The sequence below is a fragment of the Neofelis nebulosa genome, chromosome 9, assembly GCF_028018385.1.
Source record: "Neofelis nebulosa isolate mNeoNeb1 chromosome 9, mNeoNeb1.pri, whole genome shotgun sequence".
NCBI classification, from domain to species: domain Eukaryota; kingdom Metazoa; phylum Chordata; class Mammalia; order Carnivora; family Felidae; genus Neofelis; species Neofelis nebulosa.
In genome coordinates this window covers 53,018,311-53,037,447 of record NC_080790.1, presented here as the reverse complement: position 1 = coordinate 53,037,447, position 19,137 = coordinate 53,018,311, and the positions used below count along the sequence as shown (strand labels likewise).

The following is a 19,137-nucleotide window of genomic DNA, read 5'->3' as shown; positions in this document are numbered from 1 at the left end:
CACATGTATGCAAACATACTTATGTACATGTATAAATTTACCAGACAAAAAATTTGCCGGCTACAAAGAAAACTTTTAAAAATTCATTTTGAAATAAATAAAAGTTGCAAGAGCAGTAACCAAAAGGCCCTGTAGCCTCTTCACCTAGATTTTCTACTTGTTAACGTTTTTCCACATTTACTCCATTGCCCTCTTTCTCTCTAGGAATATTCCCATTTTCATTATTCTTTTTCTGAAGTGTTTCCTAAGTCTTGCCCTGTCATCATGACCTTGACAGTTTCTAAGAGAAGTCTTTCATTCTGAAGGATGTCCCTCACCTAGGTTCTGCCCAATGTTCCCTCATGTCCAGACCTAGGCCATCCCTTCTTGGCAGGGACTCCACAGAAAAGATGCTGGGCTTTTCTCAGTGCATCCCATCAGGACATACATGATGCCAACCTGTCCCACCACTGGTGAAGTTAATCTTGATCACTCAGTCACGGTGGTGTCTCCCAGGTTCCTTCACCATACATGGACTAACTTTTCCTTTTGACTGATAAATATTTTGTGAAGAAATCACCAAAATCCTTAGCATCCATTGATGACTCCTGCCCGAATTAACCACTATTTTGTGGCCGAACGGTTGACAACCTATTGGGGGGATGAGCTTTTCCTTCTCCTCATTTATTTATTCATTTTGTGTTTATCTCAGCATGAACTCATGACTTTATGTTTTGCTCAATAAGATGTAATTTATTCAGATCACTATTTCAGTGCTCAAATGGTTCCAGATTTGGCCTGAAGGAGCCCCCTTTGTGCTGGCTTCTCTGTTCCTTTAACATGACCCCATCATTCTTTGCGTGCCTTCTTACTTGTACCAAAAAGGCATGACATGTTCCTGGCTCATCTTGAATCTTCCCAGCCTAGCCATGGAATCAGTCAATTCTAGTGGAAGATGGAATTTAGAAACAAAGATTTGGAAGCTTGGTTGTTCATTCCTTTTGGGGTGTCAATGCTTCTAAGCCCCTTTAGCAGATAGGAAACATACATATGTACACATATAAGTATACACACACAGTTATATCTATATTTTTGTGTAGATAGATAGATGATAGAGAGTTAAAACGCAGTTCACACTAATATCTCCAATTCCAATCCAATAGCTCACATTTTTCTCTTGTTTCTCCCTAATTTGTAACTCCCTTCTCCAACAGTGAGAAACCTGACTCCTGTTATCCTCAGTATATTTACTTATTTATTTGCTCAACTCTCTTATACATCCAGTTTCCTAGCCACATCAGCCACCTCCTCGGCCCCATCTCCTCCTCAGCTCCCGCCATGACACTGCCTGCAAGAGAAGAGAAGAGGACACACCAAATGTTTAACTGGGGTTCTCTGAGCAGTGAGCCTGGGAATGAGGGAAGATCTGTACCTCGTATCTTCTATATTTCTTGAATTTTTCACAATAAGCGTGGGTCACTTCTATAGTGTATACATATAACCTATATATATGTACACATTTAAGAAGAAAAATAATTTTTTTCTCTAAGTTTATTTGGTGTTGTCTGCTGGCAAACAGATAGAAGGTAACGAGAGCCAAATATGCGGAAATCTTAAAATGGAGATAGTTTACCCATTTACTTGAATTTCCGTGAGTATCAAAAAGGACATTTTCTAATTTATTGCCAAACCCTGGAGTGGATAAGCTAGTGTGTGTCAGGGGCCCAGTGTGAGAACCCCAGAATTTATTCCTCCATACCTGCTCCCCTCCATCAATTCCAACTATAACTTGTTGGCCTCTTGTCTGTTAGACTTGTATATTGGGCCGTATGTGCTGAGGGAGAGCAATCACGTGAACTAACCTGAGCCAAGGTGTTCCACCTGACAGTGACTGGGTGCTTCCACCTTGCCATTCCCCGAAGATACAATGGCCTAGTGAACCAAAAGTTAATTTTTCTCCCCTCTGGCAGTGTGAGAGGCATAGGTCATCTCTCTTCCTCATGTCACCCAGGGACTTAGGTTCCTTCCAAACCATGGCTCCTGAGTGTCATTTCCAAAAATGGAGTTGCCCTATTAGAGGCCTCTGCCATTGCCGGTGCCCAGTGGCAGCAAAGTCCTCAGGCATTCACCCCAATCAAGAGTCAGAGCAGGATCAGAAATTCCTCTAGGTATTCCAAGCATAGCCAGTGGTTTAATTCGGGGATTTAGGTGCTTAACACCATCACTGGGAGAGCTGGTGAAGCAGGAGAAGTTCAGTTTGAGAACATACCACCAAAGCTGCAATCCAGGGAGTGGGAACCAATGTTACCATAGCTGCCACTCAGCTCCCCCAAAGCTGGGAAAGGGGCCCTGGAACACTGTTGCAGAGAAACGCCAAGTCCCACCCCCAGGCTTGTCCACAGAAAATAGATGGAAGGACAGGGACGTGAGCTCTGCCTGATGTCCATGCTCTGCCTGATGTCCATGTCATCTCATACGCCTGTTTCTAAGGAGGTCCTCTTAACTGACATCCAGTACTCTGGGAATAAGGGGTTCTGGGAAATGGAATTTCAGACTTCTGCCTCTATAATGCAGAGAGGCACCCTGGAGGAATGGAAGGAGCAAGGAAGAAGGGGGGGAGCTAATCCACTGTCTCTTCTGCCTGAGACACACAGAAACTGGCCCTTGCTCCATCTTTTGCCCCAGCAGATTCACCTCATCAATCCTGTTTCCTACCCTGGGACCCAGCTAAGAGGGACACTCCCCATATCTGCCTGGGTCTTTGGCAGCTCCTCATCCCACTGACCAGTTTTTGGCTTAGACACAGTAGCCTTAATCTTTGTACCTCAGTCAAAACATGAAAGAGCTGCTAACAAACAGCTTTAATAAGGGAAGGCAAAGAATGACATTTTTAAAAGGGACCAGAAACTATAAAAAGACAAGTTTGCATTGCCCAGAATGCCTATCTAAATCAATTTGGCAATTTCATATTATTACTCATATTAATGTAAATTCATATTATTATTGCATACTATGTCTTATTTAATCTCACCATAATCCTGGGCACTTGATTTTACTCCCATTGTACAGATGAGAAAATCAATGCCAGAGAAGTTGAGTCAGAGAAGTTGGGTCACTACTGGTCAGCTTCTCCTTGAGATCTGAATGGCCGCTGTCCCAGGGTCACCAGGGATAGACCTTTGTGGAAATCCCACACTTCCAGCTGGCCTGGTCCACCAGCACACAGGCCCTGCTTGCCATGTTCCATACTTCGCTTCCCTGGAGGCTCCTCCTCCTCCACCCCCACTGAGCATGAGCTGGGGTAACTATCTTGGCCACATCACCGGAAGAGTTAACTGTAGGTCAGAAGTGCTTTTCTACCAAGAACAGAGAAAGGGAACAGACCCACAGGCTTTGTCCCCAAGAAGCTGATGAAAGGTCAGGGACCCCCAGCTCAAATCCTTCTCATTTTTGCCACTGTGCTCAGCAGCAGCCGGTAGCCTCCAGCTTTGACAAGATGAAGAACGATGCCTGGCAGCCTCATGAAAGAGTAGGTAGAAGCTTGGAGCCCTGCAGGCTATGGGGCCTCACAGAAGAATGGGGACTTATAGGGCCTCAGGGTTAGTTGTGGGTCCAAGGGGAAGGAAGAGCTTCTGCAGCACAGGAGTTCATAGGACTGCAGGCAAGACATCCAAACTCTTTAGGCCTCATCTTGCCATCTATAAATGGGAAATTGTGACAGAACCTTCTTCAGAGTTGTAGCAAGGAGTTAATTAGGCCATAGGCTTGTATAATGGAATCCATGTGCCATGTACTTTTCTAAGCTCATTTTATGGGTTAACTTAATCACACGACGACTTCAAGAGAGAGAGGTACTGTAATGTTTTCATAGAAGAGGAAGTTGAGACACACAAGTCAAGTAACCAACTTTCCCAGATAGACAGGGGTAAACCTGGGATTGGACCCAGGCTGTCTGGCCACAGACTATAACAGTCTATAACCAATCTCTCCTGCCTCACATAATTCCCACCACATTGTAAGTGATAACTACAATAGCAATGATGATATATGAACCAGATAGAATGTCCAGAAACTTGGCTATTACACATAAGTGACCCAGGCAGGGTGTTCTGAGAAAAAGCGCAGAAGCTTCAGTCAGAGCTGGTTGAGGAGACACTGAGGTCAAGGGCTCGGTTCTGGTGACCCCATAGCAGAAATATCATGAAAGGCTTGTTGGGGCCACCTTGAAGAGGGCCTGAAACCTCCATCCTGGGACCAGCTGGAGTAGGAAATGCTTATCATATCTAATAAAAATGAGATTGCAACAAAAGTAGGGCTTTGAGGATATTCAAGAGGAAGTAAGCTACAGGCTGCTTTGGTGAGAGCAGGTAGAACAGAGAGGCACAGCTGTGTTATGGATACCCTGCTTCATGTGGCCTTGTCCTGGAAGGCCTTTTCCAGGAAGAAGCCTTCTTGAGGCCCAGCTAGCAGACCCTCTTCTATCCTAAGTCCCTCCCACGAGTAGCCCAGGTCTCCTTACTCTTCCATGATTCTCCCTGGGGCTGGGGCTGGGGCTTTTACTGGTGGCAAGGGTCCCTGGGCTTGGTTGGCTTTGAGCTGTAGGAATTGATAGCAGCATATAGAAGCATAGCCACTTATAACTGGCCCTTATTAAGCAAGAGCAACACAAAGGGAGAGGGTCTTTCCAAAAGGCATGGTATAGGCATACAAGGGAGTTGGACAAAGACCCAGGCCCAGATCTGGGTATATGGGAGCAAGTGTTGTAAGAATTCCAGAGTATAGAGGGCTGGGGCATTAGCTGATAGAGGACACTCACAGTTTCTGACTATAAGCACAGGTAGATTTTTTTCTGAACTAATGACTTGCGTCATCCTCAAAATGCTGTGACATCTGCTTCCAGAATATGCTCACTCTCCTGACTAAGAAATTGTTCCCTGCCCCTAGAAAACCAAGCCTAGGAGGTCATTTCATGACAGCCAAAAATTCTGTGCCTTCTTCTCCCTATGCTAGAGCCAGGATCTCCCCTAACTCATAATGTGTAGACTCCAGCCTCTATCAGGTTGGGCCCTCATACCCTAAAAGACTGGAAATCATAGCTCTGGGAGAAAAAGCTGTGGGCACCCAAGTGGTGGCAACTGTCTATTACAGCCTATATCTATCACCAACATAATCCGTGGTCACCGAGAGTAGCAGCTATACAGTGGAGGCTGGGTGGAGCAGGCTATCACTCCAGGGTGACAAGCTGACCACTTCCTCCAGAACAACCGAGGACTTCATTCTGTCTCCCCAGATGGCTCCACTCAGTCTGTAGAGAACTTAATTCCTCTGCCTTTCTGACTGTCTTGGGGAAATTTCAGCTTTCAGAACCTTCTCGATAGGGAAGAAAGGGCCAGCTCGCGCATGAGAATTGACCCTGGAGTGTGAGCATGTTTACCTGTCCCTGTCCCATTAGCTTTAGGCCACAGACCATGGTTGGTTAGATAGATAACGAAGCTAGCTTGCTACTCCAGAATGTCACCACCAGGTTTCAGGCTCCAGAGGATTCTTCCTGTGGCTATGAGAAGGGGCAGGATGTCCTAAGTACCTCTCCTCCCTACTAGAATGCTGGCTTCTAGAGTGGGGGTAGGGTGGAATTTTATGTTTCATTCACTTTTGAATCCTGAAAACCTAGAAGAGTGCTTGGTACACGGTAGAGGCACAGTAAATAGTCCTCGATTGCATGAATATTGATAAAAACTAAAAGTCTTCAGGTAGACTTAATGGTCATGAGTCTTTAGACATTAAAGTAATACTAAAATACATAAATCAAAAGCTATTAGAAACATAAGAACATGACAAGATAATAAACATATATAATGTTCTACATGGGAGAGTTAACACAAATAAATCCTCCTAGAGAAATTGATAGGTTGTATGGACAACATATAAATAAGGATATTGAATGAAAATCACAAGCCTAATCTAATAAATATACCTGTGGAATATTTATAAAAAGTGAACAGATACTACTAGGCCATAAAGAAAAGCTCTGTAAATTCTGCAAAAGTGGGACATATTAATATTGGCTGCTACCTTTTTTGCATAGGCTAGGGAAACCATAAAACAAAGAATAGGAACACATAAAAAGAAAACAATAAACCCATCCCTATATATCTATATTGCTATAGTACAAACTACTAAGGAATAAACTATCAGGAAATCAAATCGTGCAACATAGGTAAGTCTAAAAATAATAATAACAATAAAGGTATTTAAAAGAAATACAGCAAGGGGTGCCTGGGTGGCTCAGTCGGTTAAGCAGCCAACTTCGGCTCAGGTCATGATCTCGCGGTCCATGAGTTCGAGCCCTGTGTCGGGCTCTGTGCTGACAGCTCAGAGCCTGGAGCCTGTTTCAGATTCTGTGTCTCCCTCTCTCTGAACCTCCCCCGTTCATGCTCTGTCTCCCTCTGTCTCAAAAATAAATAAACGTTAAAAAAATTGTTTTTAAATAAATAAAAGAAATACAGCAAAATGTTATTTCAAGCCTGTGATAGAGGAGAAGTTTCTAAGATAGATAAAAAGCTAAGAAGCCATAAAAGAAAAGGCCAAAAGAAAAGCCAAAAGGAAAATATGAATACGAACAGATTAAAGTCCTACTCAGCCAAAGGTATCATACCAGGTAGAATAGATTTCCATTTCTGGTCCTAATGGAGTAGCTGGACCAGTCCTTTTGCTGTCAGCAACTGGGAAACTGGACAAAACTCATGAAACAATTGATGAACAATTGTTTTCAGACATTGGACAATTGCAACCCAAGTTCCTGGCTAGGGAAGCAGACAGGCTGAACCCACCAGCCCCCTAGGATTCTTCCTGGAGGCTCCTGCCAGACCCCAGTGCAGGGAGGAGGGTCCCGCCCGCACAGGGAATGACAGTTGCACTAAGTATGGAGAGAGGAAGATGGGAGTTGGGGGAGACTGAGAGTGCTAGGATTTGGGGAGGAGCATGAAGGAGAGGCAGTTGTACAGAGGAAGAGCCACAGAAACCTACATTGGGCTCCCTGTGCCTGAATGCATAGGACGGGACTCCACAAGGCCGGGCAAAGAGCTGCTCTAGAAATTCTCATTCTAAATTGAGCTGGCAGAGATCCCAGTCCCTGGAAGGGGAGTGGGGCCACGAGAAGAGGCCAAAGCCAGAGATATGACATCAAGAGGAACAGTCGGGAAATGAGAAGAGGCCAGCCACAGGACAGAAAGAAGTTTTTGGAGTGTTTTAAAGGCCTGGAAAAATCCAGCTCCAGCCCCATCTGCAACAAAGGAAATGCAGGAACACCTGGAATGACTATTACTTCTTGTGAATTCGTACCCCTGTAAGATGTCCCTGTGGTTTGTGTTAAACTTCTGCTGTTTTTCAAGGAACTAACTAAACATTCATAGCTATAAAGCCCTTAAACAAAGATATGCTTATTATGCTTGATATGACAGAAGGGACATTGAGGAAGGAGACCAATCCAGGGAGAACAAAGGGTGGTGGCCGTCACAGAGACAAGCACAACGCTTTTGTGGGTTCAGTATTTATTGAGGACCCGCTGTCTGACAGGCCTGTGCCGGTTGCTGAGGGGGATACAGAGGCACAACAAGCCTCTGGTCCTGAAGAGCCCTTGATCCCATTGGGTCATGTGGGGTAAATATGTTTGAAGGGTTACATGAAAGGACAGAGCAGGAAACACAAAAGGCCAAATGGAAAGCCCCAGAGAACAAGCTGGGTTCAGAGGTTCACAAGGCATCAGGTCGGCGGGGGAGGGGTGGTAGGGTGGGTCCAGAGCTGGCAGCAGCGGCCACGTTTCAGATCTGGCCTGTCTCAGGCCACATGCTGGTTGATGGGCTTCTTACAGACCCAGTGATAGGGGGTATCACAGTGCATGTCATTCCACTTCTGCTCAATATGGACACAGTCTTCTGTCTGCCCATCCTGGTGCCGCCAGTTGTCTGGCTGATTTGTGCCCCAAAACCTGGAAACAAGACAGCTTTATTCCGCCAGACAAAGGAAGTGTCCCTTCCCCCGACTTTGGTATGAGGAGCTGAAGTGACATGGGTCCCTAATCTCCTGGTGGCCGTGGATGGGGACAGAGCTGGGCCCAAGGGTGCCCTAAGGGTGGCTCTGTTGAGGTTGCCTTTAGTTACTGAGGGTCAAGGGATAGGAAGGGTGTCTGAAGCTGTAAGCCCCCACCCCGGAATTCACATCCAGATACCTTCTGGTGAAGGCAGGGCCTTCAAAAGTTACAGGATAGGCAACAAACAAACAAACAAAGAACAACAACAACAAAAAAAAGGCAGGAAGACCCACTCATAGGCCACTTGCCAGCCCCAGGACCTGTCTTGTTCTGATACCCCTCTGTGGAAGGGTCCACACAAGGACCACAATTATGCACACCCCGCACACATCATACACATCATACATACACACATATCATACATACATACATACATACATACCACACATCACACATACATCACATACACAACCATACATCTACTCTTTATACACACATCACACATACACATCATACACATATATCATACACAACAGTAACACTTACTGGGCAGGAATACACACACAAGACAAGGACATGCAAAAGTCTCTAGCCAGACCTGCTCCAGACTCTGCTTAGGACAGCACCAGATAGTGCTGGACTCACACTCTGCTCCGGAAAGCATTGAATGGTGTCCCGTCCACCCAGCGCCAGAAGCCCTCCTTGCCCCTGTCAGTGAGGCCAATCCAGTGGTGAGAGGTACTCGTGAACTTTACCAGAAATTCCTGCAGAGAAAAGGCAGTGTTTAATCCTACGTGAGGAGCTCATTTTCCCGGCCGTATGGAAAAGGAGTCTAGGCTGTCCTCTCCCTGGTCCTGGGGCATGAAGCCCACTCCTCTGCAGGAGCTGAGCCCCTTCCTGCACCTTCCGTGGTTTGTCCAGAGTTGAGGTCTGGATCCAGGTGCCCTCAGAGAAAATCCGTCTTCTCCCATGTTGACGTGATGAGTGTGCCTTCACTGGGACAAAGACCAACCATGCAGTAAAAAATAGCATGGCCTTTGACAGATATACAAGAACAGCCTCAGAAGAACCACAAAGGATGGGCAGTTCTGTAAGTTGAAATAGACCAAACTCATTATGGTCCTTTGACAAGAACCCTAGTAAATTCTGGTAAGGACCTTTGGCAGATGGGCCACCTAAGGTCCATATTGCCTTTGGTGGTCCTCAAACTTCTGTGTCTGGCTTTCCCAGGAAGCCTGGGTCTCCTGCTCATGGGCCTTCCACAGCCATTGGATTAACTGGTGTTAAACTTGGGACTGACAACTAGAGCAGACGCTGAGGGGGAAGTGAGGAATGGGGAGGGACATATGTTCCCAACACTTTAAGGGCAGTCACCCATGCCACCTCTCTTTGCCCTTCCTCACTGTTGACATCTGTGGGCCTCTGGGTGTCTCCCTCATTCATCAAGAACATCGAGGTTTGCTGTCCGTGTTTTCACCTCCAGACAAGGCACTCGTTGCAACCCAATAAACATCTGCTCCCTGACTGACAGAGGAAACATGCAGGAAACAGCCCAGGCTACTGCAAGAGGAGAAAGGCCAAAGCACCAAGGTCCCTCATCCCACACCAAGCCCGTCAGCACCACCCCAAGCCTGCAGCTCTCACCTGCTCCTCCTCAGAAGTCACTGAAGCCAGGTGGGCTCCCTGGGACACACAGAACTGCTCAGCCTCATGCCAAGACTTCTTGACATGAGAAAAGTAATATAAGCTCCCGCTGTAGGCATTCCAGCCTTGCAGGATCAGCTGAAGAAGTTGATCTGGAGCAAAGGTTGGGGAGGAGAGAGAACCAGGGGCTGGATGTGGATGCCCCAGAGCTGCCCTTCCTGACCTCTCCAGGGACTGGCCACCAAGAGTCACAGGCCCACACAGCACTTGATGCCCAGTGCTTGGGGGCAAGACCTGGGAGGCTGCACCCCCAGTCTGATACCCAGTACAACAGAAAGCAGCCCAGGACACCTGGCTCCATCTCTCCAAGGATCTTCAGATAGCTTTGTTACCTAGGCAACACTTTCTTTCCAGACTCCTGCATTCTGGCTCCACTACCCTCTTTCCCCATTCACTGCTATCACCTGACAGTCCTCTGCCTCTCAGTTCCTGTCATCTCCCTAGAAGACTTCACAGCCATCCCGTGGTGTCAGCCATTTCCTTGACTTCATCTCCATCCACTTCAGCTGCCCATACCCCAGACCATACTCAGGACCTGGTCTACCTGACCTCCCAATGTCAAGCTCTAGTAGCTCATTCCATGAGCACAAGCATCTTGTGTTCTCAGCTCTTTCATTCCTCCCCACTATAACGCTCTGCTTTCTAACATCATCTGTACCACAGCTATTTGAAATGGGGCCACAACAGACTCGCTTATTCATTCATTTATTCTTTTGTTCAACACCCATGGTTCAGTGTTTTTTAACTTCTGTGAACCAGGGACTGTTATACAAAGACCAGTAAGACATGATTTGTGCCCTCAAGGAACGTACAGTCTCGTAAACAAGACAGATGTAAAAAGGGTGTTGAAGATGCATTCATTGAAAACCATGTGCATGCTAGAATAGAAGCATAAAAGACAGTCTGGTCTATTTCACCTGGGCTGCAAGTGATGCTCTCAGGAAGGACTCGTACGTAGGTGAGATTCACTTGAGCTAAGTCTTAAAAGACTGAGGAAGAGTTTGCCAGTTGGTCAGTGCCAAAGAGAGCATCCCAGGCAGGGGAAAAAGTAGACACAAAAAGCATGGAGGTGTGAAACAGCATGGCGTGGCCTGATCTGTTCAAGTGCTTGGGATGGTCAGTGCATAAGGGACAGGAGACAAACTTGGACAGGCTCACCAGCACCATATCGTACATGTCGTATAAAGGAGTTTGGGGTTTTTTCCCCTTGTGAGCACAGGGAAGCCCTGAAGTGTTTTAAGAAGGATAGTAGTATGCTCAGATTTGCATTGTAATAATGTCAACCTGGTGACAGTGTGGAGACTAAATAGGAAGAAGCCAATCCTAACCGGGCCAGAGATACCAATTAGAACATAGTTGCAAATGTCTCAGTAATTATGGTGAGTGTGTAAACCAGGGGTTTCAAAGAGTGGTCCCAGACCAGCAGCATCAGCATCATCTGGGAACTGGTAGAAATGTAAATGTCTCAGACCCACCCAGACTGGCTGATTCTGAAATTGTTTCTTAACAGTTGGTAGGTTTTTTTTTAATGTTTATTTATTTATTTTTGAGAGAGAAAGAGACAGCACAAGCAGGGGAGGAGCAGAGAGGGAGGGAGACACAGAATCCAAAGCATGCTCCAGGCTCTGAGCTGGAGCTCAGACCCATGAACCGTGAGATCACGACCTGAGCTGAAGTCAGATGCTTAACCGACTGTGCCACCTAGGCATCCCAACAGTTGGTGTCTTAACAAACCTTCTAGGTAATCCTGATGTATTCCAAAACCTGAGAACCGGTAGTCTAAACAGGACTGGCAAACTGCAACCTGCAAGCAACCTCTTTTTATAAATAAAGTTTTATTGGAACACAGCCACATTCTTTATATACATCTTTGGCTGCTTTATTGCTACAGCAGCAGACATGTTGCAACAGAGCCTGTTCATCCAGAACCCCAAAATATCTACTATTTGGCCCTTTAAGAAAAAGTTAAACTAATGGTTCTCAGTCCTCACTGCCCATTAGAACCATCTAAGGAACTTTTTAACAAATTCTAATGCCCACACTGCATCCCAGATCCCCAACCCCTCCAAAAAAGTCAGAGTTCTGAAGGTGGGTCCCAGGCATCACTAATTTGTAAAGCTCCTCAGGTGATCCCAGTGTGGCCCCAAGGTGGAGAAACACAGGTCTATGCTAAAGCAGTAGGTAGACATAGGACAACAGGGGGCATTGGAGGGACATTACGGAGGGCAGACTTCCAGGCTCTGACAGACCAGGAATCCTCAATGCTGCCTGCCAAGCCCCTCATTTGTCAGCTCTCTTTAGCAGCTGCTCAAACTGTCCCCTCTCCCATCCTTAGCAAGTGACTGCCTACCCTACCTAGGAAGAGGCACCACTAAAGCTTGGCTGCCTCAGTTTCCTATTCCCACATCTGCAAACCTGCTGCCACACCTCTTCCTCCTAGCCTCAGAGGTTCAAGTATTTATTGTCCCAGCGCTTCAAGGTGAATTCCCTCAGCCATGTATGTCATTCCCAGTCTCTCCCTCCTCCAACCTCCTCCCTCTTTGCTGGCTCCTTTCTCCCATCTTCAGACCAAGCCTATCCTCTTAATCTAGAAAAACCCTCTCAAGGAAGTTCACCAAAATGTTAGCAGTGGGCTTATACAGAAAATATAGAACTTTTCATGGAAATACAAGTGGTTGTTTTCTCATCATTCTCTTTCTCAATATTTGCCACGTTGTCTATAATTAATATGGAGGTTTTATAATGTAAATATCGATTATGTGTTTTTTTCATCCCTCCCTCCACCATGTCACCCCCTCTCCCCCACAGCCTCCTCTGCTCCTCAGCCGAGGTCCTTGAATGGCTTGTGCACTTGAGCTCTCATTCACACCCTGCTGATGGTGGTCTGGCCTCTAGGCCACACACAACTCTCCACTGGAACTTCATTACCAATGACTTCTTAATTGCCCAGTGTCAGCGGGTGCTTATTGGTTATTTCACATGACCTCTCAGGCATTCGCTAGAACTAGCTCCTTCCTTCTTGAAGTTCCCCCCTTCCTTGACTTCCCCAACTGCACATCTCCTGGTTCTATTCCTTCCTCTAAGACTGCCTTTTCTAATAGTCTCCTTCAAAAACTCATCTTTTCCTTCTTGCCACCTGAAGGTTGACTTTCTGTTTCTGCCCTCAGCCTTTTTCCCACAAAGCATTTTATTGTATGCAATGCCTCCTGCCTCCACCGACACCCAATGCCACAACCAGAACCAACATAACCACAGCTTCCACATCTGTGTCTGCATCCAGGGCCTAGTCACCTACACTCCACACAGCATGCAGATGACAGCCACTTGAATATCCCCAAAGCATCTCAGGCTCAGCATGTCCAAATCTCACTGCTCTTCTCCCTTCTTTTATTCCCTCTCAGTCAGGAGGCCCATCTAGTCAGCCTCTTTGAAGCCCTTCAATAGACCCTCATTTCCTAGAAGATGCAACCCAAACTCAGAAGCCTTCCACATCCAGCTGATATGTCTCCAGGTCTACCTAATGATTTTTTTTAATGTTATTCATTTTGAGAGAGACAGAGACAGAGAGACAGAGCACGAGCAGGAGAGAGGCAGAGAGAGAGAGAGACACAGAATCCTAAGAAGGCTGCAGGCTCTGAGCTGTCAGCAAAGAGCCCAATGTGGGGCTTGAACTTATGAACCTTAAGATCATGGCCTGAGCCAAGGTTGGATGCTTAACTGACTGAGCCACCCAGGTGCCCCTAGCATAGTGATTTTCAAAGTGCAATCATCAACCCATTCATGGGAGGCATCAAGGTCTTTTGGTTTTCTGGGGTTTTTTGTTTTTTGTTTTTATAAAAGATTATAGGGGTGCCTGGGTGGCTCAGTTGGTTGAGCACCTAACTCTTGATTTCAGCTCAGGTCATGATCTCATGGTCATGGGATCAAGCCCCATGTTGGGCTCCACACTGAGCATGGAGCCTGCTTAGGATTCTCTCTATATATCCCTCTGCCCTCCCCCACCCATCAAATAAAAAAAAATAATAGATTATAAAATATCAGAGTGCATCCATGTGTTAAAATGTTTGCTTTTGAAATGTGTGTGTGTCTGTGCGCGTGTGTGTGTATGCATATGTGTGTGAGAGAGAGAGTGAGAGAGAGATACACATAATTATACTGGGTCACAATATAAAATTAATTTCAGGCTGTGCTTACATTCCAAACAGTTTTAAAGCCACCATCCTGGCCCCTGCCTACTAACCTCTCATCAACTGCCCTCTTGGCCACAGTCCAGTCACAGAACTGCCTGAAGTTTTCTGAACCTCATGGTTTCACATCTTCATGACTATGAACCTGCCACCCTCTTACCCTACTTGTTTGACAAACACCTATGAGTCCTTCAGGGCCCAGTTCAAGGGCCATCTTCTCTGCAAAGCATCCTTTAGTCCTTTGTCCTCCAAAAAAATTCTCCCCCCCTCAGAAGATCCCTTGTCTATATCAGAGGACATCAACCTCAGAAGATCCTTTCTCCCTCCTCTTTGCTCCTCTCCACCCCAGTTCCTAGAGCTGTCCCTTACCTAACACCTCTTGCACCTCTTTGCATATCTTCCACACATCGTTCGTTTCTCAAGTATTGTTTTGTCACTCTGGCCAGATGACAAACAACTTGAGAGCAGGGTCAGCTGCCTTATGCCACCTTTACCACTGCCTAGGATTCAGCCCTTCTCCAGCACCCAGCCTCCTTCCTAGGGGGATACGTGCTGAAGTAACCAAAAGACTGAAGGGACAGAAGACTCTAGCCACCCAAAAGACTATATGTCCCGGCCAAGCCCTCGCCTCCCACTTACTTTGTGTCCTCTGTAGCTGCTCCTGGGAACCAAAGGCCACACGGAGTGTCTCCAGGCGACTCTGCTCCTCCTGGATTCTCGTAGTTAGTGTTTTGGTGTCCTGTAGATCCCCTTTTAACCTCTGGATCTCAGCACTGGCCTTCTGCAGATTGCTCTCTAACATCTGGGTCTTGGAATCTAAGGCTGAAGCAGACTTCATTCCTTGTTTTAGGGTCTGTATCTCTCTGCTGGCATTTTTCAAATAACCATTTAACACCTGAATCTTGGAATCTAAGGCATTGGAATTTTCTAGCTCTGTTTTTAATAACTGGATCTGAGCATCTGTCTGCTCCAGATGGTGGCTTGCTTCTTGGGTCTGGGCAGTGACAGTCTCTAAATCTCTTTTTAACAAGTGAATCTCATCACCTGCCCTTTTGAAATGATCTCTTAATAACTGGATTTCAGAGCTGGCATTGTCTAAATGGCCTTTCAGAAAAGTCTGGGTCTGGGAGTTTAAAGCATTTGCATTTTGCAGGCTTCCCTTTACCCTCTGGATCTCAGCATTGGCTCCTTCCAAACTGCTTCTTAAAACCTGATTTTGGGCCCTTAAATCATGGACACTATCCAATTGGCCTCTCAAAACATGGATCTGAGCATTAGCATTCTTTAAGCTACTGTTTGCCAGCTGGGCCTGGGCATTTGCCATTTCCAACCCTGCCTTCAATATCTGAATTTCAGTGTTGGCATTTTCTAAGCCTCCATTCAACATGTGGAGATCAATGCTGGCATTTTCTAAACTGCTTTTTAAGAAACTGTAGGTCTGGGAATTTAAAGCATTTGCCTTTTCCAGATCTCCTTTTAGCTTCCGGATCTCAGCACTGGCACCTTCCACGGAACTCCTTAACATCTGGGTCTGGAAAGTCAAGGTATTGGCAACCTGTAGAACTCCTTTTACCATCTGGATGTCAGCACTGGCATTTTCCAGATGACCACCGAGCACCTGGATCTGAGAACTGACATTGTCCACTCTACAAGTCAACGTCTGCATCTCCATGCTCCAGGTGCTGGAATTCTCCACGTGGCTTTTAAACATCTGGATAGTCTCTTGCCACTCTGCCACCCTGCCAGAGTGGTGGGAATCTGGAGGGAGTAAAGGGAGAAGGTAGCCACAGAGGCCAATTGCATAGGGAAGCATTAATTAAATGGGCCAACCACAGTGTTCTTGACATTTCTGAGGGAAATGTCTAAGACACAGCGCTAAGTGCTCCTTAAGCTGCCTCCTGCTCACTGCACCCACCCAGACCCTGGGAATGAGCATGCTGAGATTGTGAGCCAAACATTTAAATAAATAAAGGCCTATTTAGCTGTCCCCCCATGAACTGAGGGGCAGAAGGATTAAAATACTTGCTTATGTAAACTAGCTATCAAGAAGAATCATGCTGGTGAGGCGTGGATTATTTTGCCATTGTAATTGAACTTGAAAGTAACTGATTATATCATTTAGAGCTGCTGAAGCTTAACTCCACTAAAATTTCACTATCAGATGGGTCATTATGAAAAAGAAAATAGGTATGAGTAAAGCCCATGTTTAGTCTTCCACTATATTTGCACACCAAGCACAAAGCCTCTTGATTCATCATTGTTACTTCTTAAAAACTGTGTAGACAACAAACATAGTTTTCTGATCACAAATTCCAGAAACTCAACAACATAGGTACCTGTTGGGTTCAATGGGTACCTGTTCAATCCACAGGGCTATAGTGGAGACCCTCCGGGTGATACTAGACCCTAGAACCTTCTTAACGGGCTGGCACACCCAATGTTAACATCAAGCAAGAGTCCCAACAGAAGTTGAGGATATGGGACACCTGAGTGAAAGCCCTGATCATTGGGGTGATTCAGGGAACTCACAGCCCCTTTCATCTGCATGGTCTTTCCCACCAGACCCACCTGCAGCTGCCTCTGGTCCTCCTAGCACCCGTTGCTCACCTCACAAGCTAAGACCTTATCTCAGACTTTCATGGTCTAAGACTCTTGATTCCAGTCTTCTCTCAGGAATAGAGTGAAGAACCCAAGTAGGGAGGGACCCTATGCCTCATGCCCTATCTAGGTAAGTGTATGAGGCCTCAGCCACTGTGCTGAGGCCAGGCCAGGTGGGGCCAGGTGGCCTTTGAAGGTGCCTTGTAAAGGTAGACAAATACATCAATGGAACAGAATAGAGAATCCAGGAGTAGACCCACATATATATATGGATAATTGATTTTCAACAAAGTCACAAAAGTAATTCATGACAATCTTTTCAACAAACAGTGTGGCAACAATTGTCTATCCACATGCAAAATAAAAATTGACTTCATCCTCACACCATTATATAAAACTCAACTCAAAATTGATCATAGGCTTAAATGTAAAGCCAAAAAGTGTGAAATTTCCAGGAGGAAACATAGGAAAATGTCTTTGTGACCTCAGGATAGGTTTCCAACATGAAACCAAAAGTACAATCCATAAAAGAAAAAGAAATTGATAAATTAGACTTTATTAAAATTTAAATCTGGTCAAGAGAACGAAAAGACAAGCCATAAACCAAGAGAAAATATTTGCAAATTACATGACTGATAAAGGACCAAAAAGAGTACATACTATATGATCAATTTTACATAAAACTCTAGAAAAAGCTAATTAATCTATATTACCACAAGTAGATCAGTGGTTGCCCGGGGAATAAAGGGAGGAGGGGAGAGGGAAGGATGACAAAGGGCACAAGTAAACTTTGGGAGGAGGAGTATGCTCATTATCTTGATTGTGGTGATGGTTTCACGGGTATACATGTAAGTCAAAACTTATCTGATTGTACACTTTCAATATTGTACTTTATTATCTGTCAGTTACACCTCAATAAAGCTGGTTTTTAAAAAGATCATGTCTTTCTGTAAGAAGACTGGAACACATTCAGGGGTCTGGGGGCATCAGAGGAGAGGCTTCTCCTAGAGTCTGGGTATCTGAATGCCCCAGCTCCCCCACCCCACCCTGCCCTGTGGCTACTCACTGTAGGGTTCCACAGGTAACTGGCTGGTCGTGTTGTCCTCTCCGGCAATCAAGGCGGAAAACTCTTGGAAAGAGGCATATGGCTCCAAAGGAAGTCTTGGCTTCTGTAGAACTGAGACACCCATTCCCGAGGGGTCAGCACAGGCTCTCTGCACTAAGGCTGGGAGAACAGGCTGCCCCACCCCCCGGGGTTCCAGAAGGAGGGAGATGGCACTAAGGACCTCTCAGACTTTCCTCCATGGGCCTCGGCTCTTGGGAGGCTCCCCTTGGACAGGGACCTTGGATGAGTCCCAGGAAAGATCTGGTTCAGGCCTGGGGCCAGAGATAGACTGACTCTTCTGGGAGTAGAGGGTATGCATCTGGTCCCTGTGGGACTTCTATGCAGGAAGATGGAGAGAGTTGGTGGGGGGTCAGGTCACTTAGGAGCTTACCCATAACAAAGAGAACCACCAGCAAGGAGGCAACAGTCACAGCCATAACCGCCAGGGTGGTCTGAACAAGCCTTGGCCTCCTGGGGGCTGCAGGAGCCCCTGCCGCAGAGTCCAGCCCTACAAGGGAGAAGCCAGTGTACAGGAGGAGAATGTGTGGTGTGGGCTGGACAGGATTCGCTCAGTCTCTTGGACTGTCCGATGAGGATAAGAACATTGGCCACACTTATCATGCAGGCGGGAAATAAAGCACTTGGAAGCGTTCGCCAGAGCTAACTGGGGGTGTGGTAGCAACACAAAGGTAAAGAGAAGACCACAACCCAAAACCTAGAGGAGGTGCACAGGGCAGAACCCAGCACAGAGAAGGGCAACAAACATGCATGAAAGAAGAAAGGAGGGAGACAGGGAGGGACAGAGAAGGAGCCTGACCTCTGAGTCCCAGGGCTAGGCTTGCTCTTGAACCCTGACCAGAGCAGGACTCACAGCCCTTTGGGACCACTGCCTCGCCCATAACCTGACACAGGTCAGTGCTGGAGCCTCCCTCTGCAGGGTCATAAAGCCCTGCATGGATGTCCTAGGAGTGTGGAGGTATGGTTAGGGATAAACAGTGTACAGAGAAATCTATTCCAAGGCAGAGACACCAGTCTGGAGCCCCTGAGGCCTTGTGGGGCCAGCCCAACACGCAGAGATGGGACTCAAAACCAGGTCCCTCTGAATTCAGTTTATTCTTTCTATTGACAGGTTGCCATCCCCAAGGAAAAGGGTCTGGGGAGGTTCACACAGACACTAGGGTGTGCGCCAGGCTCTCCATCCTCACCTAACCCACCTTCAGCCCTTGCCTGTTTATTCTGGAGGCTGAGACAGTGAGGAGCCAAGCTCTGGCCTGCCAGGGAGGGGCTGGGAGACAAGCAAGCCAATTCCTAATGAGGATAGGCTCATGCCTCAGTTTTCTCACCTCCGGGCTGCAGGGAGACACTCTGGTTGTCTGTGAAAAAGTGGACCTTGTCACAATTCATATCTTCTTCCTTTATGCTCCAATGCTCCTCCCTGCCGCAGACTCCAACGGGGCTGTCCGGTGGGCCAGTAGGGATAGGAAGCGAAGCTGAGATACCCCGGACTTATATGGCCCCGAGTAGGGCCTGACCAT

At 46.6% G+C, this 19,137-nt stretch overlaps 1 protein-coding gene across 2 annotated transcripts; it reads right to left on the bottom strand.

Moving 5' to 3' along the window:
• Nucleotides 1–16: 16 nt before the first annotated feature.
• On the bottom strand, nucleotides 17–19,137 carry CLEC4F (C-type lectin domain family 4 member F). Of its 2 annotated transcripts, none has more exons than XM_058683782.1 (7): nucleotides 18,946–19,137; nucleotides 17,994–18,110; nucleotides 17,564–17,674; nucleotides 14,539–15,657; nucleotides 9,653–9,804; nucleotides 8,654–8,772; nucleotides 17–1,327 (listed from the first exon to the last, which is right to left on the bottom strand). In XM_058683782.1, exons 1-7 carry the CDS (start codon nucleotides 19,004–19,006, stop codon nucleotides 1,306–1,308), a joined length of 1,701 nt encoding a protein of 566 aa, XP_058539765.1. In that variant the 5' UTR covers nucleotides 19,007–19,137; the 3' UTR covers nucleotides 17–1,305. The 2 variants fall into 2 exon arrangements, with proteins under 2 accessions (XP_058539765.1, XP_058539764.1); XM_058683781.1 differs by lacking the exon at nucleotides 17–1,327 and adding an exon at nucleotides 6,499–7,966 and having other exon boundaries at nucleotides 18,946–19,132.